Source organism: Rattus norvegicus, chromosome 5 (genome assembly GCF_036323735.1).
Source record: "Rattus norvegicus strain BN/NHsdMcwi chromosome 5, GRCr8, whole genome shotgun sequence".
In the NCBI taxonomy this organism is placed as follows: domain Eukaryota; kingdom Metazoa; phylum Chordata; class Mammalia; order Rodentia; family Muridae; genus Rattus; species Rattus norvegicus.
This window is the reverse complement of record NC_086023.1, coordinates 158491885-158517140: the sequence shown is the minus strand read 5'-3', so window position 1 is coordinate 158517140 and position 25256 is coordinate 158491885. Positions and strand designations below refer to the sequence as shown.

The following is a 25256-nucleotide window of genomic DNA, read 5'->3' as shown; positions in this document are numbered from 1 at the left end:
CTTGTGCTCTTAACTGTCTCAAGGAGTCCTCGGGAGACTCCCAGAGAGCAAGCCGGGGTCTGTGAGGGCCTTCCCCATTGCAGCCTGTTCAAATGTTTGTGAGAGACGGTCCTGCCAGGCCATCTGCCTGTCTAGTACGTGATCATGTTTAATGACTGTCCGTTGAATGAAATAATGTCTCCCTTCAGTCCCTGTGGGGAGAGACTCATAGGGGAGTTCAGGGCTGGTCCCATGAATTGAATTACTTTGGCCAGCATGAGCAAAGACCTCTGTGTCTAAGAGCAGCACTCAGACCACAATAAAGAGAGCAGATGTGGGAAGTATCTAACAGCAGCATCAGGGTGGCGATCTTATCTGTTACTCAGGGTGGGGAAGGGCAGGGGAGACTTCTGAGCAGAGGGAAGTGGCTTTGAGACACCCCTGTGGGGCAGCAGGGACATGGAGGGAAGAGATACTTGCACTGGCAAAGGCCTGGAGCTAGGGCCCTACAGATTTCCTGAAGCCGCTTCTTTACGCCCTGCAAATCTGGAAGGGCAGATCAGGTTCAGCTTAGCCCTTGCAACAAGGATGACATCGGTTAACGACCAGCTGCCTAAGGGTTAGAACACACGGAACAGGACATTCCCGGGATACAGGGCTAAAAATCGTCAAGACTGATGTCGCCCGAAACACAGGCTCGCAGTAGCACCTGCTTGAGGAGCCTTATTTCTGAGTGACACACGAACAGGTGACCTGGCTCACTTCCAAAGTCAGAGGGACTTCAGGTCAGACGTCGTTTGCAAGTTACAAACCCAGAAATTATGGTCACCTCTCAAACAGGTCCCTCAATTGCTAACTGGGGGACGGACAGCGGTCCCTGTGTTACAGGCTCACCGCAGACAACACAGTATCAATGTCTTCAGTAATCTTGGGAACACGGGTAACCATGGGTAACACAGCTGGGACCTAAGGGGATTGGGAGGAAGGAGAATCTGTGTGTGGCGATGCCACCCCTTGCTGTGTGGCTCAGCGCTTCGCCATGCAATGTCTTCCAGATGGAAGAGAAAGTTCAGAAGTAGCATTTCAGGGCTGGGGATTTAGCTCAGTGGTAGAGCGCTTACCTAGGAAGCGCAAGGCCCTGGGTTCGGTCCCCAGCTCCGAAAAAAAGAACCAAAAAAAAAAAAAAAAAAAAAAGAAGTAGCATTTCAGCCTCTCAGAGGCAGGGCTGGGCATTGAGATGCACATGCCCTGAACATTCCAAGAACCCTACCACAGGCCAGCACAGAAAGTGATATCCTTCTCACCTGAAATGCCAGCAGGTACCCTAGGGCCCTATCTCTGCTCAGATGCAGTCGGATGTGTAGCTATGGTGACCTTCTCCTACCAGTAACGTCTGCTCAACACAGGTAGCATTTCAGCTGTGTCCATGCGAGTAATGTCAAACACCAGAGTTTCCCTAGGCTCTCCAAGGCCTGGAGCACAGGAGCTATGGGCGAGGGAGGTGGGTCTGATAGGAGGATTTGTTCTGCATAGCGGCTGGTGACTGGTGGCTTTCTCCTCCCTATGTAGACTATGCCCTGTGATTCACAATGCATCTTCTATTTGGGGCTGCTTTCTGGAAGTTTGCGCCAACACCAGGCAGATTGAATCTCAGGCGGGAACAACACAGCCCTTGTTTTAAGGAGGCTCGATCGCTGGTCAGAGTCCTCAGCTTGGTGCAGATCCTGCCACCCCCGACATGGCTGGCTGTCCTTGGAGGCACCAACAATGTACTCCTATTGAGTGGCCCCAGCCTTGTGCTGGACCTGCCAGCCACCCCCTGGCCTCTCCTGAGCTTTAGTCTTCTGCTCTGGCTGGCCAGCACGTGGTCTGATTTGCCACAACCTTTTCAGTGACAAGGAGACAGATAGTATGGCCGTCTGTCTCAACTTGCCCGCGATAGATGAATATCTTGGCATGACAGACATCCAATGCTAAAAGCCAGGGAGGTCCTGGACAAAGGGGGACACGTTGGTTACTATGTCCTTGTGGGAGAAGGTAAGTCTCCAATTTTTGGGGAGGCCTGAGACTGGAGGACATACTTGGTCCTCCAAGGACCACTGGAGATTTCTGTCCACCCTGGTCCTAATAGTCACCAGCTTGCATAATTCCAGCCAAACAGACAGCTACAGTCTTACAGAGAGCTTCTCATAGGCCAGCTGCTTCTGAGAGCATGAGAATGGGGACCCCATACAGCCCATGACACACTACAGAGGAGGCCCTTAGGTACCCTAGAGCCCAGTTCCTCGCCTTGTTGGGGAACTGAACTGTCTCTCCTGGGACACAGGTCATGGCACTGAAGTAATAGACAAATGACAAAAGGTAGTCAGAATGGGACAAAATCCCCCATATGCTCATATGGAAGAAAAAGATTAAAATCCTTTGTGCTGGGTGACTGAAGAGTATTCCCCGGGGTTGATTGTCTATTTGATACAATGTAACTCACTATGTCTATTTGATACAATGTAACTCACTACGTCTATTTGATACAATGTAACTCACTATGTGGGAACAGAAGTCTTAGTCCCCTGGTTCATTGTCTATCTGATACAATGTAGACTGACTTGGGAAGGGAAGTCTCAACCAGGAACCCTCTAGGTCAGGTTGGCCTGTGGGCGATTTCCTTAATTGGGATAACTGAGGTGTGTTCATGAGGGTGGCACCATTTGATGGGCTGGGCCCTGGACAGAACAAAGAGAGGAGAGAGCTGAGCTGCTGCTGGGACTTTCCTGCTGTGATGGCCAGTAACCTGGAACCAAGACATGGCACAAATGCCTTTTCTCAATTGTTTTTGCCAGAGTATTTATAATATGAGCAGCAACTAAGACCCATGGAGTCCATATCTAGAGAAAACTGATTATGGGGGCGGGGGGCAGTCCCCAACCCAGCAGCCACCCTCCTTTCGAGATGGTGGCCCAGCTAAGACATCCAGAGGACACTCTCCATCCAGTCACAGCGGGAGCTCTTTCTAGCCAGCTCAGGACCCATCTCGAATAGCAAGCAAAGGGGAGACTTGCGAACGGAGCCAGCCTTGAGTGTACTCCTGTCAGCAAAGCGAAGAAGTATCTAGAGCATGCAGGGATGTTGCTATTAGCCACAGGTCAATGCCAAGGCTGGGTCGAAGCCCAGACTGGGTCCCCCTGGTCCCCCTGGTCCCCCTCTGCTGCATGGCAACTCTGGTCTAGACCATGTAAACATTAGCTTCTCGGCTCCCTGGGGCAGCAGAGCCAGCCTGACTCGAGACATTCCAACCAGCTGTCAGAGCCCAGGGTGGAGCAGAGCGTCACAGGACTTCTGTTCATCGGTGTCCCAACTAAGTCACTCCCTGAGGTGAGGGCCTTGCAATGGCAACTGCCTGTTTCCAAAGGGTCTGTCAAGCAGGGGTCCAAGGGTGAAGCTCAAGGCTCTGGCCTCCAGACAGCAGACTTCACAATGCTTGACAAACTTCAACGGGCACTTTACAGAGGGACTCCTCACGTGGGTAGGTTTTAACAGTTCTGCCCAAGACCCTCTGGGGTCCACTTGCCTAGCACGTACCAGGCCTTCCTTGGTACCATAGTATGGGGCATGATGGTAGTGTGTGGCTATAATCCTAGGCTCAGGAGGTGGCTGTAGGAGAGTCAGAAGGTGAAGGCCACCCTCCCTTCTCTACATACGGAGTTAGAGACCACAGGACCCAGTCTCAATAAACAAAAACAAAACCCCTGAGGTGACTCTCCACTGTACAAAGAACAAATTGCAGACCCAGAGGGTCTTGCTCTGGCCCTCTGTGCTTGACTGGCGGACTGCAACTCTCTCAGCACAGCCCACTAGCCTGGTCTTGCTGTTCCTCTGAAACACTGAAGCTGTCCCCTCTCCCGAGCTTGCTGTATGCTGTGCCCCAGTTTAGCTCCCCCCTCGACAGCTAGTCCTCAGTTCCTCGCCAGATCCTTCTCCTTATGTCCTTTGAGTCTCATCTCAAATGTCACTCCCCAGAGAGGCCTCTCTGGACCACCTAGCCAGCACAGACTCTGTGGGCTGACATTCTCTGGGACCCGATCTGTTCCATTTCTTCAGACAGGTCTTCCTCACTCAAGCTCCTCCAGGGCAGTGGGGGTGAGGGGGCTGTTGTGTTTACTGCATGGGGACCTGAGAGGCTCTATGGCATAAGCAGACTAGATAAATAGCTGCAAAGTAGAGAGTATGGTAGCACCCAGGACACCCTGTCACCACCAGGAGGGAGAAGGGCAGCTATGTCATCTCCAGGGACTTTTGAGAGTCAGAAACATCCAACACTATTTGAAGGAGGTGCTTATCTGGCCTCAGGTATTCTGAAGGACACAGGACCCTCACTTCCTCCCCTCAAGAGAAGTATGTAAACCGAGGTCATTGAACCTTCTCAGGGGGAGAGAGAGAGAAAGAGAGAGAGAGAGAGAGAGAGAGAGAGAGAGAGAGAGATCTGTAAGTCATTCTGTGGGTTCCATACCCTGGGGAAACTGTACCCAGAGAAAGGGCAGTGGCTGCAAAAGTGGGGGTTGGGGGATCACTCACTCTCCACGTAGAACACGCCCACTTTGTCCGAGTCCGACATAGAAATGTAGAGGACTATTTCATACCCGGCGGGCAGGCGGTCAGGGCCTTTGGTCCTCAGGATCATCTGAGACATGTCCTGAAGGTCTGTGGGTGGATGAGGGAGATTAGGAAGAGGATCCTGTGGGAACTGGGCTCGACATTGCTTCTTTGAGGTCCCTCCCTCATGCAAGTACCAGAAGCCTAAGGGAAAGATGCTTAGCTCCAGCACCAGGGAGAACTGGTCAACCTTTCGGGAATTTCCTTTTTGCCAGTCTTTTTTTTTTTTTTTTTCTCTCTCTCTCATACGTAGACCAGGTTGGCTTGGAACTCAGATTTGCCTGACTTATTTGCAGCTTTTGGGAATCTGTTCTCTCTCTCTTCATCATGTGTGTCTCAGGAATTGAACTTGAATCCTCTGGCGTGTTGCCAAACCCCTTTCCCCTCTGAGCATCTTACTGGTCCTTCCAGGTTTCTACCTACCCATGCCTGTAAGAAGTGCGGTTGAACTGTATTTGCAGTCATTTATTCTGAGCACTGAAACTTTGAGTCATTATCTGCTCTAGGATCAAGTATACTCCTGCCTCACCCTCTGTCTTAGCCAGGACAGAACACCATGCTCCCACGGTCCCCCAGTATGGCCCTGTAGGCACCTTGTTTGCTGTAGACCTTTTCATCACTGCAGTCCTCCTTGGGCAACCAGGGTGTGTCTCGGTCACAGTTCACCAGCAGGATGGCCCCCTGGCCCTCAGGACCCCAGGTCCAGGATGCCTGCAATGGCAGAGACTCTGTCAATACCATCCCTGGATCCATCCCCGTGCAGCCTCTGTGGGACACTGAGGGACAGACACTGTAAGGAATACTTCCTACCCTCCCGGACGGCAGCTGGAAGGGTTGACTCCCAAATCCAGTTCCCCAAACGGACCCACATTCAAGAGCACAGAGAGACAGGAAGGCTGAATAGGACGTGCCAGCCTCAGCTCTGGTGTGAGATGACCGTGCCTGGCAGAGATGGTGGCAGGAACTGACATTCTAAGACAGGCTTGAGGTGACTGATTCCAGACACGCTCTGAGTGCTCCCAAGGGAGCCGGCACCTTGCTCTGCCTTCTATCCTGCAGCCACAGTGCCCAGAGAAGCTTCCAACTGGATCACACCATTTTTCCTGTTTGAAGCCCTCACTGTTAACTCAGATGAAGCCTGGATTCTCTGATCTTCCCTGAGGCTGGTGAGACAGGAGGCTGGTGAGACCCATGGCCCCTGCATCTGGCCTTTTCCACCCACTCTCCTCTACCCACACTGTCCCTTCTTTACGTGTTCTTTCGGGAGCACGGAGCTCATACGATGGTGACGATGTAGTCAACCCACATCCTTCTTCCTTGAACTTTGGTCTCTCTAGGTTTTTGTTATTTTCTGGGCCTGACCTGATCCTAGAATCCAAGAGATTAATTTGTTCTTGTTTTGACACAGGGTCTCACCATGTAGCAGAGGATGGCCTTGAACTCCTGATCTTCCTTCCTCTACCTCCTGACATCTGGGATTCCTGGTATGCATGACCACTACTAGCTAATATAAATGGTACTCAGAGGGTGGGCGAAGACATTGTGAGAACTTCGCTGGTCCAGGTAGGGAAATTCTTGCTAAGGGGCTGGATGACTTTGCCTTGATTCCTTAGCTCAGGGCCAAAACCAGGGAGCAGATGCAGGGTTTCCTGCATTGAAGGCAGGCCCTCTCTCAACGGAGCTCCATTCTCAGCCTCCTGAGGGTCTTGTGCAGGATTATCAAGACCTACAACCCGTTTTTAAGAGATTTCCCAATAAAGCGCCTTTTTTTAAAAATCCTCTTAAAGACAGGGTTTGCCACGAACATCCACTCCTCTTGTCTCTACCTCCTGAGCACTGACAGGTAAGAGCCACCTCTCACATCCTCCTTTGAATTATTTATACTATTTATCTGGTTTCTCGACGAGACAGTCTCACTAGGTAGCCTTGGCTGGCGTAGAGTAGTCTCCTTAGACCAGGCTTGCCCTCTGCCCCACGAGTGCTGGGATTAAAGGTGTGTGCTAACACCACCCTCTATTACTTTAATTTTAAAAGAAGAGGCATGGGGTGTGTGTGTGTGTGGCAAATGGCTTTCCTGGGGAGCTTGATGCTTGATGTCTTTCATGCGGCCCATGCTGGGGAAGCAAGATCCCACTGGGCCTGACTTGCCTATGGCCCATACCTGCTGCCGTGCTGTTTCTGCAGCTGGATTTCAGCCTTAGCCTCCTGCCCCAGGCCTGCCGTGGTAGCTGACCTCTCTGGTGGACAGCTCCGGCCGAATGTCCCATGCAGTCTTGTGATGCCCCGGAAGTCCCCCCTCCCCACCCCCACCCTGTCAGAGTCAGGCTAGTGTCCACCCTCAAAGCCAGCTAACCTTCTTAGGATTATTCTTCTCCACTTCTCCGTCCCGGTCTGCGTCCACATCCAGTGAGATCTCTGCAGACAAGAGACAACCGTGAGTGGAAGAACCAGCCAGCCAGTTGTGGCGCAGTTGGAGGAGCCCGGCAGGAAGCAGGAGGTTGTGGGGGGTGGTAGCTCCCCCATTCACTTGTTTGCTGGAAGTTGAGGACCTTGCTGAGGTCCTCATCTCTCAGGGACCCTCAGCAGATGTGAATAGCTTTGGAAGTGGGCGGGTCCCTGCAAACCCTGATGAGGGTGGGAGACTGATCTTCATGGTACAGGCATAGGGGACCCAGATCACATGCCCAAGGTCACAGGTGGTAGGCCAAACCAGGGGTCTCGATATTTCTAATTCCCTCCACTGGTCCGTTTCAGTGCATACACAGGCCTGTCTGTGTTTCCGTCTCTGCCTTTCTCTCTTTCCTCATTTTATTTTGGTTGAGAAATCACATCTCCAGCCCCTGTCCATCTAAGGGAACCTGTGATGCCAGGTCCAGAGAGTTGATCCAGGGCAGGGTCCCTGTTGACCCTTTCTCTTGGGGAAGAGACCTTCAGCATCCTGGAACCTCTCACAGAAAGGCTATGTAGAGCCTGTGTGGTAGAGAGAAGGTTTAACATGAGATGGTCTTAGGTTGGAACTCTGATTCTTCGTTCATGAGCTGTGTGACTCTGGATAGGTTCCACAACCTCTCTCAGCCCCTATTCCCTCATCTGCAGCGTGGGGTTCTGGTTATAGGAGTTGTTCTAACTGCAAAAGCTGGCACAACTGACTTTCTGAGCTGTGTAACTCCATGTGTGGGCCTGTCCTACGTGTAGGGTGTTTAGTGGTGTTCTTGGCTACCACCTTCAAGATGCTAGCAATATTCCTCATACCTCAACTGTTGTCTAGCAGACTGGGGAGGTAAAACCACCCCGAGTTAGGGGATGGCGGGAGGAGGGTGAGGTGTTGCTGGGAAGGCACCAGCGTGCTCTGTCTCGTGTTAACCATGACTTCAACCACAGCAGAAGCAAGATGGGAAGGGATACATTCCAATCAGACCATTTTGGGGGTACACTTCGTCCCTGGGTGGGCAGGAGGAGGGTCCTGACACAGCGCAATGGGTACAGAGTCCCATTCAGGTGTCTCCTTTGTCCACAGTTCAGGTCCCACTGGCCTGATTACAGCTTTTGTGAGTGGAGAAGGAGGTGAGAACATGAGGTGCGGGGAAGAGGCACCTTCCAGCGTTCCACCCTCCCAGACCTGCCATGAACTTGGAGCCACGGGGCATGCCATGGTGATGGTTGTACAAAGCGTCCCACTGGAGTATCTGCTGCGACCCGACACGGGGTGAGCGATCACACCCATTTCAGAAAGGAGGTTGGGGGAGCTGCTCAGTGGCTACCTCTGTGGCTCGTGATGGAGCTGGGCTGGCAGAGGATTCCAGTGCAGAGGGGAGGCCCTCTAATCGCAGTGAGGGACAATGTTGACTTTGGCTCCCAGCTTCCTTTCCAGCCTGCCATGCCTCACTCCAGGAACACAGCTGCCCGCACTCTCCAGGGCTGTTCTCTCCCCACCAGCTCTGAGGAGGAGACCCACACTCCCACGCCCAGCAGGGAGGCGACAGACCTACAAATCCAAGTTCTCAGAGTGCAGGATGGTCCTCCTACAGAAGCCCTGGACTCCAGACATTGGCTCTGAGCTACTCCCCTCACTGAAGCAGCTGACCCCTGGCTGACACTGGCTGACATCATACCTGGACGGTGTCCAAAAGCCAACCAGCCTTTAAAGTCCCAGCATTTGCTTCCCTGAAGGTCACTGACCACATCTTCACATGGCAGGCCTGTGACTCCATTTATACTAAGGTTCCTTATGAGGTGTCCTGTGTGTCTACCATGCAGTGGGTCACGGGACATGAAGAAGCACTTCCGGCCACACTGAAGGAATCTCTCTCTCCCTCTCCCCTCCCTCTTTCTCTCCCCCCTCTCCCCCCTCTCTCCCTTCCCCTCCCCCCTTCTCCATCTTCCTACTTGTCTTTGTGTTTTGTTCGTTTTTTTCAGACAAGGTCTCTCTCACGATGTGGACCTGGCTGGCCTGACCTGAAATTTGATATGTAACCCAGGCTGGCCTCGAGCTCAGACCCATCTGCCGGGCAGGGATCAGAGGTGTGTGCACACCACACCCAGCTCTTTTTTCTTTCTTGAAATATAAATGTATGTTCTGTCTGAATGTATGTGTCTGCGCCTGGTGCATGGGAAGGGCAAAGGCATTGGCTCCCCAGGATCTGGAGTTACAGCCGGTTGTGAGCCCAGCAGTGACCTCACCTCCCTAAAGCCACACAGCAGGTTCTTGCTGCTTCCTGATCTATTTCCTTCCTTCCTTCCTTCCTTCCTTCCTTCCTTCCTTCCTTCCTCCTCCTTCCTTTTTTTCTCTTCCTTTCTTTCTTTCTCTTCCTTCCTTTTCCTTCCTTTTCCTTCCTTCCTTCCTTCCTTCCTTCCTTCCTTCCTTCCTTCCTTCCTTCCTTCTTTCTTTCTTTTTTTGAGACAGGGTTTCTCTGTGTAGCCTCAGCTGCCCTGGAACAAACTGTGTAGACCAGGCTATCCTCAAATTCACAGAGATCCACCTGCCTCTGGCTCCTGAGTGCTGGGATTAAAGTCATGCGCCGCCAGCACCCAGCCTGTGTCCTGATTTATTACTCTCAGAAGGACCTGCCACCTTCCCATTATGGTTTGCACAGTCTCTCGGCCACCTCCGCTCCACTTCCCACAGTACTTCTCAGTTCTCTCAGGACCCGTCACTGTCCCCATGGTCAACACATCTGCATTGCCTTCTAGCCTCCCCGGCTACCAGCCGTCCCCTGGACCTTCTCCCAGGCTCTAATGGGACGTTGTCTACAGGCCAAGAAGGAGAAGCCGGGACAGCCCTTCTGAGCTCTGCCCTCCCCACAGAGAGGGGGTCACACCTGTTTCACAGCTTCTGGGCTCTAGACATTTCCCAGAGGCTCTGAGTCCTGCCTCAGCTACCCAGAATAGCCCCAAGGTGTCAGGTGGCGCCTGGTGCCGGGGTGTGGGGTAGATTCATGGGAAATGTCACTAGGATTGAGTTTGAGGCCATTGCCCTGTGAACCTAGACACAGAAGCTGTGGCTACATTTAGGCCAGCCGCCAACCCTGCGGACTGAGGCTATGCTGGCCTGGTCTTCTGACTTGTCCAGGGAGCTTGGGATGCAGTGTGAGGAAGCTCTAAGGACCCAGAGAAGAACGCCACCCTCCTGTGGATGCTGAAAGCCCCAGCTCTTGGTCTGTGGAAGCTCGGGGCCTGTGGAACATTTACCCAAGGCACAAAGGGAGAAAGGCACTGAGGCGCCAGTCTATGCCCTTCTCCCTCTGCCAGGACCTCAGCAGGAAGGGTGACTGTTCCCTCCCACCCTTCTCTCCCTCACCTCACTTTCCTCAGTAAAGTCTATTGCTGGGGGGAAAGTAGAGCCCAGAGAGGGTGGTCTGCTTGTCAGGGTCACACAGCAGGATCAGACACAGAGATTTGGCCGGGGGCTCCTTGGTTTGTAAACTGTATTTCAGGATGAAGTCCCTCCAGGCAGGGAGTAAAGGGCAGGGAGACGAGGCCTCTGCTCAGCACCTGCTGTGCCTTGGCACAGGCCCTTTGCACACCTCACTCTCCTGAATCCTTAGGGGCACTGTAGAACTAGAGTTTTAAAAAGGTTACTCATTGTCAGAGTCCGGATGTGCAGGGCCGGACGTGCCTGAGGGAGAGCCAGAGATAGGACTTGCCAAACCAGCTATCAGCCCCAAGGACATTGACCATCTGTAGCCACCCCCTCCCCTTCCTTCACCCCCCTGAGTGAGATGAGCCACCCTACCTGCCTGCCGAGCTGCTAGATAACACATACTCCTTGCTGATGTAATTTCGCGCCGAAAGTAACTGTGCACCATTTGAATTGACCAATCATGTGTACCCGCACGAATGCCCCTAACCTCCCCTATATAAACTCCCGAGTTTGGAAGCTCGGGGTCGATTCCTCTGTCTCCTGTGTGAGATACGTGTCGACCCGGGATCCTGCTAAGACCCGGGATCTCGTTAATAAAGCTACCTCTTGATGTAACAACATCAAGAATGGCTACTCGTGATTCCAGGGGGCACCCCACCCCGCTATCGGAGCAAGAGATGCGGCTCCCTGTTTAGGGGTACGCTCTTTCAGCACCATGCTAGAATGCTCTACAGAACCCCCTTTTTCAGACAGAGAAACTGAGGCTGGGGATGACGGAATTGGTGTAAGTTGGTATGATCGCCATGAGGTGAGCAGAGGAGGCCAAGCCGCGGCTAATTTCTACCTCTGCTGAGGCCCATCAACGCGGGCTTAGACAGTCTAGTGAGGTGCACTCAGAAGTGCTTCTGTGGGGCCAGGCTAGCATCTAGGATGGTCAGGGCGTCCCTGCCCCTGAGGTGCCTCAGATCCCTCAGAGTGGAGATGCCAGACGGAGGAGATGGTCAGGTGGGACATAGACCACAGGCAGTCACGCTCCTGCTAGTGGAACAGAAACCAGACATGACTGAGTGGATTTCAATAAGCCTGGCTGTTACAATGTAAGTGGCTCTGCCTTCCTTCTGAGAGGGAGCCCTGCCTGGGGAAGCCTCCACCACGGAGCTCTCTTCTTAGCCCAGAAAGGCGCTGGCAGTCAGTCTCCTGCCTTAGCTTCCGAGCAGCTGGAATGACAGGTACCTGTCTCCAGCCTGCTTCCCTTTCTGCTTAAAAAAAAAAGAGATTTATTTATTTTTATTTTCTGTGCATGCATATGCAGGTGTTTTGCCTGTGTGTCTATCTCTATGAGGATGTCAGATCACTTGGGGCCGACTACACACAGTTGCGGGCTGCCATGTGGGTGCTTGAACTGAACCTTGGTTCTCTGGACGAGCAGTCAGTAAACTTAACCACTGAGCAATCCCTCCAGCAAACATTATTCATTTATATATATTTTAGATAGGGGCTTATGTAGCCCAGGCTGGCCTTGAACTCGCTATGAAATGAAGGCTGTCCTTAAAATCCTGGTCCTGCCTGTCACTCAAGTTCTGGAATTACTAATGTGCTTCCACAACCAGCCCTTCATGCTATATACATACACACACACACATATACATACATACACATACATATTCACATACATACATACACATACACACATATACACACATATACATACATACATACAAACACACATATATACATACATACACACATATACATACACATATGTGCATGCAGACATATGTGTAGTGGGGCATGTGTGGAGAGGTTAGAGCACTACTTTTGGGAGCTAGTTCTCTCCTTCCATCTTGAGTCCTAGGGAGTAAACTCAGGTCGTCAGGATTTATCTGCTGAGCCATCTCGAACACTCCCTTGCCTGCTTTTTATTGTCGAAATGACGGTGCTGGCTGAAGACTGACTGTTTTATTAATGTTGGTTTTTCCCTCTCGTAGAGATAAGCTTTCTTTTTATTGTCCTTGGGAGAGCCATGGACACGTTTTACTGTCCCATGAACCAAGACACCTGGACCTCATGGCAGTTAAGTAGCCATGAGGACTGAAAACAGAACACTCTCGGGATAGCGATGATGCTGTGGAGGCTTCTTTACCTCTGGTGGTCAGGATCACACCTGAGCTCCCTCTGAGTCTTGAGCTCAGTCTCAGGTCTCAGGTGGGGACAAGCTTGATTAACTCCTCCTCTGATCATCTCCCTGCCCGTGTCTCCTCTGTGCACATCCTGAGGCCACGGGTCACCTCTGACAGGTCTCCGGCTGCTCCCCACCCCCCGCCTTTGTCCTCAGGTATCCCTGGCTCTGTGGGATTGGGTTTCCTGGAGGTGGTCATCTGAGACAGGTGGGGGCTGTGTGTTTGCAATGTCACTCAGTCACATGCCAGCTGGGGAGTCAGGCTACAACTCTCACCATCCACCTCCCTGTCACCCTCACTCCTGGGCTAAGAAGCTCCCGGTACAGAGGGAAGGACAAGGTGACAGCATCCAGGACCGGGAGAGAGCACTGCCACTAAGAGTCCTCCAGCCTCTGAAGAACCACAGGAGACTGAAGAGAAGGGGGATCTCATAGAGAAGTTTTTTTTTTTTTTTGGAGCTGGGGACTGAACCCAGGGCCTTGTGCTTGCTAGGCAAGCGCTCTACCACTGAGCTAAATCCCCAACCCCTCATAGAGAAGTTTTAAAGGAAATTTCACAACTCTTAGAAAACGAGATAACTGGTGTGACTTGGTTCCCTAGCGATCATTTCTAGGTGCAACCCAGGCGACTTTGTTTTGCCTTTTTTTCTTTCCTTCTTTCCTTCTTTCTTTCTTTCTTTTTTCTTTTTTCTTTTTTTTGGGGGGCTGAGGACCGAACCCAGGGCCTTTTCTGAGCCTCAGTTTTTCCATCTGCTTAATGGGTATAGTTTTTAGCGATTCTCCTTACAGCAGCTGAAAGGATAGACTGATGTCTTGGTGGGAAGATATCAAAGTCTGGAGCATGGTAGACAGTGGCTGCTCAGTATATGTTCTGTGTTTATCTGCCTCCTTCCATCTCCTTTTCCTCAAAGCACCCAGACTAGTCCTCTATAGCAGTGAGTCAGTGGACAGTGTTCCAATGGTGGCTCCTACCACTGTCAATGTGTAACCACAACTGGATGACATAACGAGCCTCTGGATTCCGTCTAGCTTGAAAGCATCAGTAAATATGAAATCTTAGGCGCAGCAGGGACTGAATGTTCAGAAAGGTCACATCCCTGGGCCCTGCTCAGCCCACGGTGTCCCTGACACCCAGGGCAGGGCCCTGCAGGGGAAGAACTGAAAGAATTGTTTCCAGTTTGGAACTCAACCTGCTACACTGTTGCTGTGTGACTGTGAATGAGTTTCCTAACCCCTGTTCCCAGGCTGGGTGGCCACGAGGATTGTCAGGGACAGTGGCAGCAGTGCCTCTGTGAGTGTGAGTGTGTGTGTGTGTGTGTGTGTGTGTGTGTGTGTGTGTGTGTGTATGTGCGTGCATGCGCGAGTGTGTGTACAGAGGCTTTGGGCTTTTCTCTTTCTCTCTGCATCCCACAGAGCCTGTGAAGGGAGCCCCACATCACATCTCCTCTGCAGGAGTTCCCCCGTCCCTGAAGTCTCAGGGTACACATGCTCTGCTCTGAAGCTCGCATTGCTTGGAAGCAGCTCCAGGAACCGGTCTGTCACACTGAAATTGCCCTGAGTACTTTTCCAGCTCCCCCAAAGTTAAGACACCAAGACCCCAGCACCAACTCACCAATGGCAGTGAGGAAGAGCCCAGCCTGGTCAATGGGGGCACTGCCATCCTCTTCATAGTAGTTGACGGTGACCTTGGTGACAGGCACACATGGGGACAAAAGAGAAGAGCAGAAGTCAGAGGTTACAGTGAAAAAGGGAACAAACAGAAGACCAGGAAGAAATAACCCCCTACCTCCCAGCCCATCCTCTCCAGATGCAGGGACCCCTCCTCCAGGAAGCACCCCTGGGTTGTTAAAATGCTCTCACAGATATTCAATCCAACCAGAGAAGGGGCTCCTCTCCCCTACCTGACCTGTGCCCTGGCACATCTCCTGCCTTCCTGGGCTCACGCCCACTATGCTGTGTGCCTAGCACCAGCCGAGCCCCAGAGACTTGTTCCTCTGCATGGTGCCAGGTGCCAAGGCTGCAAATGGCCTCGAGTAATAAATACTCTTGAGAGCCCAGAGTGGGGATCATCTGGCCTTAGCTGCATCATCTGGGCCAAACATCTTACTCCTGACTGCTCAGCACCCCACTTTACAGACAGCAAAGCCTGAGGCCCTATGGATATCATCTCTAAACATTCTATGGGTCTGGAAAAGTACTTCTATGGTTGTTGTTGTAAGAACATCAGAGCTTGCTATTTATCCCAGGCTAGCTTCAACACAGTGATGCTCCTGCCTCTGCCTCTTAAGTGCTGCGATTGCAAGTGTGTACCCCAAGTCCTGGCCTCTTTGCACGTGCGCATTTCAAAAACTTTCACCACATAGCTCAGGCTAGTCTGGTACTAATGAGGCTGGTCTCAAACTTGCAGCAATCCTCCTGCCTCTGCTTACACTTCCTTCAGCTCTCTGAGTCTTCCTTCCTCCCTCTCACCCCCATTTCTGTTTCCTTCCTTCTTTCTGTCCTAGGTATTGACCTCAGGGCTTTGCATAGGCTAGACACAAAACTACTGAGCTCTGTCACTCACACTAGTTTTCCCTTAAAACTTTATTTTATGTGTATGGGACTTTGCCTGTATATACCACATGCATGCCTGGTAGCTTTGGAGGTCAGAAGAGGGTGTCAGATCCCCAGGAACTGGAGTTACAGAGTGGTGTGAGCCACCATGTGGTTGCTGGGAATTGAACTCAGGACCTCTGGAAGAGCAGCCAGTGCTCTTAACCACTGAGCCATCTCTCTAACCCCAAGTTTTCACTTTTTTTTTTTTTTGGTTCTATTTTTCGGAGCTGGGGACCGAACCCAGGGCCTTGTGCTTCCTAGGCAAGCGCTCTACCACTGAGCTAAATCCCCAACCCCAAGTTTTCACTTTTTGAGGCAGGATCTCATATGTCCCATGCTGGCCACAGCAGGCCTTGAACTCTTGATCCTCTTGCCTCTGCCTCTTAAATGTTGGGGTTACAGGTGTCTGGCCAACCAGCTTCCCACGTCTCCCACCTCCACCCCCCGCTATGCCCACACCCCCTAACTCTGCCCACATAGCTGCTAGGGACCGGAAGGTACTATATGGCTCCCATTGTTTCTATGGCTCAGGCTAGTGTGCTCCCACACAATGAGATGCCAGCCTGGCTTTGGACTCCTCAGTCCTGGATAATGTCTTCCCAGCCATGGTACCTTGTCGCTGCTGGCCTCGGTGCTGGCCTGGGCCATGCTGAGTCGCAGTGTGGTGCTGGGTGACAGGGCCCAACGCTGCTTGCCGTTGGTGACTACCTCCTCTGCCTCTCCATCGCCCACGACCTCTACTTTCACACCCTCCGAGTGCTTCAGGCTGAAGGTTTTGGCCCCAGCAGGCGCTGCACTGTAGGAAGAACAGACAGAGGGTCAGACAGAGCCTGGGCTAGGTGGGACAAGGGTGTCAGTAAGAGAGTTCCAGAGGGGTAGGCTTCCCAGGCTGTGTGGTCTGGAGGACCCAGGCAGACCCAGCTGTCCTGCCATGACCAGCTAGCTGGTGGCAGGAGATTATGAAAGATACAGAGTCCTGGGCTAATTTTGTACCTGCTGAGCTGGAATCCAACTCTCTGTCTATCTGTCTGTCTGTCAGTCTGTCTCTGTGCCTCTGTCTCTCCTCTCTCTGTGTTTGTCTGTGCCTCTGTCTTCTCTCTGTCTGGGTCTCTCTATGTGTCTCTGTCTGTCTCTCCTCTCTGTTTTTGTCTGTCTGTCTGTCTGTCTCTCTCTGTGCGTGTATGTGTGTGTGTGTGTGTGTGTGTGTGAGAGAGAGAGAGAGAGAGAGAGAGAGAGAGAGAGAGAGAGAGAGAGAGAGACGTTCCCTCTCTCTGCTGTGTTACAGATTGAACCCACACAAGCTAGGTAAGGTCTCTGCCTCCAGCCTTAGGACCAGAACATTTTTTTTTCTTGTTAGACAGGATATTTTTACATCACTAGGACTGGCCCTCCAACCTTAGTCTCCCCAGTGCTGGGATTTTTAGGCATGTAGTGTCACACTTGACTTAGGGCTCTCATCCATCCATCCATCCATCCATCCATCCATCCATCCATTCCTGAGATATGGTCTCTTGTAGCTCAGGCTGGCCTCGAACTTGCTCTGTAGCTGAAAATGAACAAGAAGCTTAAGCTTGTGACTCTCAAATGTAGCAGCAGCCGCCTCTGTGACAGCTTAGGTGCTTTGTCCAAACAGAGACTGCTGGGTCCTAAGAACATTCTAGAAACTATGAGGGCCACAGTTTGAGGAACACTGACATCATCTTCTGCAGTGTGGTCTTGTTGTTTTAGTCCTGGGGTGGGCTGTGGCGGTGGCTGGGAGTCTGCAGAGGCTGCCCAGCCATGCATTCTGTTTGTTTTGTTTTTGAGACAAGGTTTTTCTTAGCCCCAACTGTCCTGAAACTCACTCTGTAGACCAGGCTTCCTGGCCCCGCCTCCCAAGTGCTGCTGAATTCGTGAGCTACCACCGCCTGCCTAGCAACCCATTCTTGTTCATTTGGCTAAACCCAGGCGGAGGGTGCTAGAGCCCCACCCTCCTTGAAACAAGATCGCTTCATCTGGCTTTTGCATCAAGTTTCCATAGGCGGTTTTTCTGAGATAATCGTGCTTTCCAAACCACACCAAATGCATGACCCCCAGGACCGCATGCGTCCCTGTGCCCGCCTCCATCCCTCTGGTCCAGTAAGAAACCGGAGGAGCATCTCGTAGGTTAACACCACATCAGAGCTCCTGGGCCCCAGGCCTCCCACATCCCTGCACCAGCCTTGCTTGAGGCTGAGCAAACAGCTATTCTTGGAGCCCTGGCAGAAGCCACAAAGGCGCCATTGTCCCATGTGGATCCTGTTGGCTGCCTCCTCCCCCGGGGAAGATCCTGTTAGAATCCCCTGCAGAAACCCGAGAGCCTGGGGCTAAAGATGGCTTGGGGTCCCTAGAGGCTGTGGGACAGTATTGAGGGAGGGAAAGGAATGGGGTGGGGTGCCTATGACCCCTGGCTTACTGGAGAGAGTCAGACAGAGAGCATGCTTGGGACAGGAGGCTGGTCCTGAGACCCATGTCTGCACTGTGTCCCAGCACCTAGGAGTGACAGTAAATGAATGCTTCCTGATTAGCCTTCCAAGCTGGTATCAGAGAATTTTATACATGTATTAAATGTGTGTGTGTGTGTGTGTGTGTGTGTGTGTGTGTGCGCGTGCGCGCGCGTGCATGCGCGCACGTGCGTACACATGCAGACCAAAGGTTAGTGCTGATTCCTGTATTGATTTACGCCTTAGTTTTTGAAACAGGGTCTCTCGCTGAACCTCTGGCTAACGGGTTTGGCTAGGAGGGTGAGCCCCTGGAACCCACTTATCTCTGTCCCCCGGTGCCACGGTTACAGACCTATGCTGCTGTGCCCGGCTTTTATGTGGGCTCTGGGGATCTGAACTCAGGTCCTCGTGCTTGCGCACGAGCACTTCCAGCCCCTCAGTGTGCACTGTAGTTCCTGACACCCGGAATGCGGTTCCCCCAAATCTCTGCCCGCCAAGCGCCCACCTCTCCGCGAAGGGATTTGTGCCTGTGTTCCACTGCAGGCTGCATCTTCTTCCTCATATCCTTTCAGCTCTGGGCTGTTCCAGGCAGTCAGTAAAAACGTTTGACAGAGATGGGACTGGAGGAAGAGGGTTCGGTCACACCATCTTTTATTCACTCAACACACAGTCTAGAGCAGAGTTCTGGGTGTTGAGGAAAAACTGACTAAGAAGATAACCCATCTCTTGGCCCACAGGGCTTATCTTCTAGTGAAAGAGGAAGACTTGTGGATTATGCCATCAACTGCGATGACTGCAATAGAGATGTGAATTGCCAGGCTGGGGGGGTCATAGGTCAGTAGTAGTGTGCTTGGGTAACACTAACCTTGCGTGAAGGTTCTGGAAATATGGAGTACATGATGTCAGGGGCTCTCAGACAGATTCGCTGAGGAAGCAACATTTGAGCTAAGAGTCTAAACTTTACTCAGAATTTGTTAAGGCCGTGGACCTGGAACCCCAGCATCAGCTACAGAGCGGTACACTTCTGTCTCAGGGAGGTTTCTTACGAGCTCTAAGCCACCCTGATGCTATGGGACCAGGAGGCCTGATATGGAGAAATTGGAGGAAGGTGAGTGTGGCTGGATCTGTGAACATGTGTGTGTGTACACACGTGTGTGAGCTTGCACACACGCATAGAGGAGGAGGGGGTGGTCGTGGTGAGGGAGAGAAGTCCTAGATATGGTGGAGCTAGCCTTTCTCCTGAGGGAGGGAAGTCACCAAGGGCTTGCAAGCAAGGAGGGAATTTAGAAGAAAAATAATGGAAGTGTGTGTGTGTGTGTGTGTGTGTGTGTGTGTGTGTGTGTGCGCGCGCGCGCTCGTGCACATGCGCCCGTGTGCTTGTGTGTGTGTGTGTTGGCTTGTAAGTGAGTCTGTCGATTGTGGCTGCCATGAGGGATGGTGGTGGCTAAGGGCTGAACGGTGACCATGGAAATGGAGAGATATGGCTAAGCAGACGTATGCCCAGCTTCTCAAATGCTGTGTGGCCTCTGGGGAGTCACCCAACCTGTCTGATGTTGTCTCAGACAGTGGGAGAAGGTGTCAGGCACAGCGTGGCGGGGCTGAGGAGGCCCACACAGCTCCACGCTCAAGGGTGTGATGCGCCTGTTCTTTGCTGGCCTCTGGCTCTCCTTGTGTCTGTTTGGCTTGGCCCTCATTAACACCAGCCGGGGTTCATCCTTGGAGTGACCCCAGCTCCTGGCAGCCGGGGTGTGACATCCTGCCCCCGGGGACTTTGGAGGAATTGGAAGGGGGGGTTGTGGGTGCCAGTCTGGTAAGCACCCTCAGGGACAGAGGTGAGGGGAGGGAGGGAGAGAGATCTCAGCCCAGGCCTCATGCTCGATGTTCACTATTGGGTGGCCGGAGTCCTGAGGGCTGGCACTGGCTGGGCAGGGTTGGTCGAGGCAAACCTTGGCATGTGTGTATAGCTGACCTCCGTCTCTACCTGGTTGCCCCAGGAACCTCCATTACAGGGTGCTGGTGCTCTCCTCAGGAAGAAATAGTCTGATCTCTGGTGATTCCCTTTCTCAGACGCCTTCCCGGACCCCTCCTACCTACAGAACAAGATCCGGACCCTGACCCATTTCTTGCTCTCTGGTCTACAGCTTTACATTCCAGAACACTTCCAGACCCCTTCACGGTCTCCATGGACCCCACCTTCCTGCCAGGTAGGTTTGTTTGCTCCTATGGGACTCATCTCTTGTGTGCTGAACCCTTGCCTGTCTTATAAAACCCAGCACAGCTGCCTCTTCTTTCAGGAAGTCCTCCCTGATCCCATCAGCCAGATCACCTTACTCTTACGGTTAGCCAGCGCCCCAAACAGGTGTTCAAAACATCCCTCCCACGAGTCTCACGAACACTTTGAGGGCAGTAACTGCGGTTCATCGTGATGGGTGATACTGTAATCAACCCAGTCCGATCCACAACAACGACTACAGAGAATTTACCCCTGCAAGCCACAGGCTCTCAATCCATACTTTACGCAACCCTACAAAGCCTACCTGATCCATCTCACTTCACAGACAAACACACTGAGATCCACATAGAATCTGCCCTTACTTCAAAGAGGTCTCAGGACCCTCATGGCAGAGGGCATGAGTGAACTGTGTGAGCCCTAGGCTTGGGAGAGCCTAAAGGTTGAGGTCCTCACTATGGTCCTCTAGGTAAGGACCCAGAGACAATCAATCAAGTAGGGCTTGATCAAGAGGTTCATGGGGATCTCAAGATTCCACCAACATCCCGCTTGTTTGTAAATAAGAGTCTGGGGCTCAGAGGGGACAGTCAACAGTGGCTTCCTGTCCTGGACTCTTAGGTGAATGACTGGGATGAACAGGCTTAGGCCTGTCAGACCTTTGGGCTCAGGGTCCAGCATGGCTATGCCTGGGAGGAGAGGAGAGGTCACTTCTAAACATTGGTGTTTTGTGGTATGAGCTCCTGGGACTACACTATCTTCCTGAATAGGGGACCTCTGCTCAGCCAGGAAGAGCCTCACAGACCCTACTAAGTGAAGGAACTGTGAGCTTGGCACACTGGGTGCCAGGCCCTTCCTCAGCCCTCCCACTCCTGGGCACCAGCCTGAAACCTGAATCCTAAATAGCTTCTGGCAGCGCCTCCTGTCCCAGGCCCAGGGCTCTGGGTGTTGTTCTAATTTATGGGGCCACGGGACCTGGCCTGGTGTTTTCCTTCGTCACTCTCTCGGCAGCAAGCATCGCTGCTCTGCCAAGCTCTGCCACATACCCTTGACCTTCCGTGGACCCATCCAACAGGGCCTGTCTATTGAGGTTGAAGGTGGCAAGCTCAGCGCCATGCTAGGCAGTCTGTAACCATCAATGGCGGCTCTCACACGCTCGCCCCACAGCCCGCGAGGATTCTGTAAGGGGCAGAGCAGGGAGGCACCATTTCCAAAACAGGAGCCTCAGGAAGACAGGTTGGGAGAGCAGTCGATATCTTGGGTTCTACTCCTCTATCCCTCCTCAGCCTCGTGTGGTCTGACTTTAGGTCCCTCAAGGATGAAAGGCATGAAGAATAGCGCCTTTCTCAAGGAGGCGGTATGAGGGCGGGGTGTATGCAAATTATCGTGTGCATACGAAATGAGCATGTAAATGTTGGGAAGGCTGCTGGGTGTTTAAATGTTAGGGAGCGATTTTAATAATGGCATGCACTCTCTCTCACGAGTGTGCGTGTGCGTGTGCGTGTGCATGTGTGTGTGTGTGTGTGTGTACATGTGTACGCAGATGCATGTGCTTGTCTGTGCACACTCACAGAGGCCAGAGTACATTCTCTATCACTTTCTACCTTAGCCCCCGGCCCCCCTTTTTATCAGACAGTTTCACTATGCAGCCCTGGCTGACTTGGAACTTACTATGTAGACCAGGCTACCCTGGAACGCACAGAGATCCACCTGCCTCTGCCATCCAAGTGCTGGGATCAAAGACAAGAGTTCTGCCTCATTTTGTTGAGTCAGTGTCTCTCACTGACCTTGGAGCTAGGCTGCTCCTGCTTCCTGCCTCTGCTCCCTCAGCACCGGCCTTAGTGGTTTTCTGTGGATGCTGGCACTGGAACTGAGGTCCCAGCCACTGAGCCATCTCTCCAGCCTGATAATAAGATCTTTAAAAGCCCAAACAAAGCAAAGCAAAAACATAAATTGTCTACTGCACCATCAGCTTCTAAGTCCCTCAAAGCAGCCTCACTCAGAGACTGCTCTCTCTCCACATGCGACAATGGTGGGGATCGGCGTTGGCTGACAGGCCTCAAGGTCTGGAAGGAAAAGGTTCATCTTCACCATCAGACTTTGACAGCGAAGCGAGCTTACTCATTCACCTTTGTGACTTGATGGAGAAATGAGGGGTCCCCATTCTCCTTCCCACATGACTGGGTGCACTGCACATGAGTCTTGCTCTGTGGTTTCTATTCAGAGGCCCTGGGATGACGTTTTTTGGTTGTCATATCGTGTGGGAGAGAGGCTGCTACTGACAGTGTGTAAGCTGAGGCAGGAGAACCACTCATTACACTACATTATACAGAACAGTCCCTTCAGCAAAGAATCACACAAAAAGATATTGGGTTTCTGATCCAGACACGTGCTGTCCAGGACAGTGGCTGTCAGCATAGGTGACTGTGGGACCCCTGCAAAGCAACCAGCAGCTCACCCCAGAAGAACTTTAAGGGTCACAAAGTGTCCTCAAGGAACAGCTGCCAGCCTTCTCACGAACTATCCTCCATGATCACATAAATTCCAGAGGAAGATGTTGGGGGTTCTGTGCTGATACTCTCTGCCAGGGACTCTCTCGTCCTACAACCGAGCTGGTAACAGGAAGTCCCCAGTGACCTTCTTGACTCTGTCCCGCCCCAGAGCACAGGAGCACACAGCCACACCTAGCTTTTTCCATGAGACCTGGGGAGTCAAAATGAGCTCTTCGTGCTTACAAAGCAACCCATTTACCCTCAGAGTCATTTCTCCAGCTCTAACTTTTCTTTTGGTTGTTTTGACGCAGGGTAGTCCTGTCTGGCCTGGAAGTTGCCACATAGACCAGGCTGGCCTCAAACTCATGGGGATCCATCCTTGCCTCTGCCACTCAAATGCTGGGTTCAAAGCATGCACCACCACACTCAGCTCCCAGTACTGGCTAAAATAAATAACCTTTATTAGTGTTTCTTAGAGGTGGGGTGGGAGACAAGGTCTCTCTGTGTAGCCTTGGCTGTCCTGGAACTCACTACGTAGACCAGACTAGCCTTGAACATACAGTGATCCTCCTGCCTCCACTTCCCATCCAGTGCTGGGATTATGGGACATCCTTTCTCCTTTTTGAGGTACGCATGCATGTGTTGGGGTAGATTGAGACAGGGTCATGCCGTGTAGACCAAGCTGTGCTGGAACTCACTATGTAGCCTAAACGAGCCTTAGGCTTGTGGTCCTCTGGCCTCAGCTTCTGGTGTGTAGGGATCTGGGTGTAGGGATACAGGTGTGTACTGCCAACCCTGGTTTACGTATTTTCAAAGGTAGATGACTACAACATTTACAACGACAACTGTGGCTTGCATTCAGCTTCCTGTGGGCAGGTTATGGCCCAGGCTGTGCTGACTCTGGGTGTTGGGGAACTCTCAGTACTGTGAACTGTGAGTCCTGGCTGAGGCTGTTGCCATACGGAACAACAAGAGTGGACACCTCCCCGCTTGCCCTCCACCAGGCTGGGCCTCTCTCTGCTAAGGTGGAGCAAGGACAAGGACTTAAGCTCAGACCCCCTTTGTTCCTTAGCTCCCAGCAGAGGCAGCATGTCAGTCTTTCAGACAGTTCCCACGGTCCCCCGGCAGGCAAGCAGACAGGCATGGTGACAGCTGTGGCTTAGGGACCTGAGCACCCTGGATCCTGGCTTACCCCTTGGCAGCACCCAATTCAGAGCTGGGAGGGGGGGAGATGGGCACTCTCCCAGGCTACTGGTGCCCAGACCATACTCCACGGCTATGTTACAGACCCTAGGGCCCATCCAGTCCTGCTTTGGGGTCTATATGAAGGACCACTGAAATCCAGGCCCAGGTGAAGTGGAGGCCAGGGCTGAGGCCTAAGGGCTATAGGAGCAGAGAGGGGTCCCATCTCAGGCTTGCTGGGACCAGCAGGGCCAGGGCCTCCTGTAGAAGTGGCTGTGCCATTGGGAAGGAGCTGGAAAGTGGGCAGGGAGAGCATGAGAGACGCTCAGGTGGGCTTTGGAAGGCTAGGGAGAGTCAGGTGCCTTAGAGTCAGAATGATTTCGGAACAAAATAGATAAGAGGTTGTACGGACCCAGGTCATCAGCACAGGGTCTCACCTAAAATCCCCCATGCCCCTCCCACCAGCACGAAGCCCCCCACCCCACCCCCAAGGGAGAACACTTAGAGTGCTCGGAGCGGAGAGCCGTCTCAGTGTGGCTTCTCAGACTGCTCACACCACTCCTTCCCCACAGCACCTTGCTGAGGTCCCACACTACACCCTACCCGTTTCCTTGGGGGTGGGATACAGCACCATTCCTTCTCCCTGCTGTCTCAGCTACCCTAACCCACATCGAGCGTGTGGACAGAGAAGATGGGGAGGAACAGATCCTGGCTCCCAGGGCCACAGTGGGTGGAAAGTGACCCCTCTCTGATCTCAGGATGAAGTCAGGAAAGGCATTTGGGGACACAGCTCACAGCCAGTGCCTGGGGACAGGCAATCACCAGCAACCCCCTGGAGGGTGAAATCGGATAAGTACCAGGCCAGATTCCACGTGGGCAGCTCCCCCTTTGGGCGAGCCAGTCCCTAGAACATCCCAGAGTGTTTCTGCTTGCAGGGCATAGGAAGTCCACTGGTGGAGGAGAGTGGGCTAGGGTAAAAGGCGAGCCAAGAAGGGGTGGGGGTAGTGAAAGGGGCGTGTTACAGAGAGCCTATGTGTGCTGAGGTCACCCAGGAGAAGGGCTGGAGAGACCAGGCATGGGAAGGCTAGGTTTAGGGAGCAATCTCAGAGAAGGGGCTGTGACTGGGTGTCTTAGAGGGGTCTCATTGCATGGAATTGGATACTGGCCTCTGGATTCTCGAGGATCTCGAATTGAGAGACAACCGGGATACCTGAGCCAGGTCCAGGGACCCAGGGCTTGGGAAGAGTAGGTGAGAGGGTGACTCGCTGTCTCGGCTCACCTGTAGACATCGGTCCAGAGCTGCGTGCCCAGCACGTACACCGCCTCCACGCGGCTCCCGTATTGCAGCCGTACGGTCCGCTCCCGCAGCATCTTTCCCCGCAGAGGCGGCTGCAGTCCGCGCTGCTCCCGGGAATGAGCACCTGCTACAGGTGAGCCCTCCGCTGCGCCTGCGCCCGCCGCTGAGCAGCCGGCGGCCTTAAGCTGCAGCCGAGGGGCGGGGCGTGGGCGTGGCTGTCCGCCGGACGCTTCTTGGAGTGGACCTGCGAGCCCGTCCGTCTAGCCTGGCTCCGCCCTCCAAGCGCCTCTGCCCGCAAGTTGTCAATTCCTGCTTTCCATGTTTGGCTTGTTCATT

General features: G+C 52.8%; 1 protein-coding gene across 1 annotated transcript in view; it reads right to left on the bottom strand.

Annotated features, from left to right (window-relative positions):
- Positions 1 to 25054, bottom strand: part of Padi2 (peptidyl arginine deiminase 2) — a 42576-nt gene extending 17522 nt beyond the window's left edge. Inside the window, exons 1-6 of the mRNA NM_017226.2 lie at positions 24903 to 25054; positions 15873 to 16056; positions 14278 to 14350; positions 6980 to 7041; positions 5220 to 5337; positions 4549 to 4674 (exon numbers count right to left, since the gene is read on the bottom strand). Coding sequence (NP_058922.2) covers positions 4549 to 4674; positions 5220 to 5337; positions 6980 to 7041; positions 14278 to 14350; positions 15873 to 16056; positions 24903 to 24994 — 655 coding nt within the window. The 5' untranslated portion in view covers positions 24995 to 25054. The remainder of the gene's footprint in view (positions 1 to 4548; positions 4675 to 5219; positions 5338 to 6979; positions 7042 to 14277; positions 14351 to 15872; positions 16057 to 24902) is intronic.
- Positions 25055 to 25256: the final 202 nt, after the last annotated feature.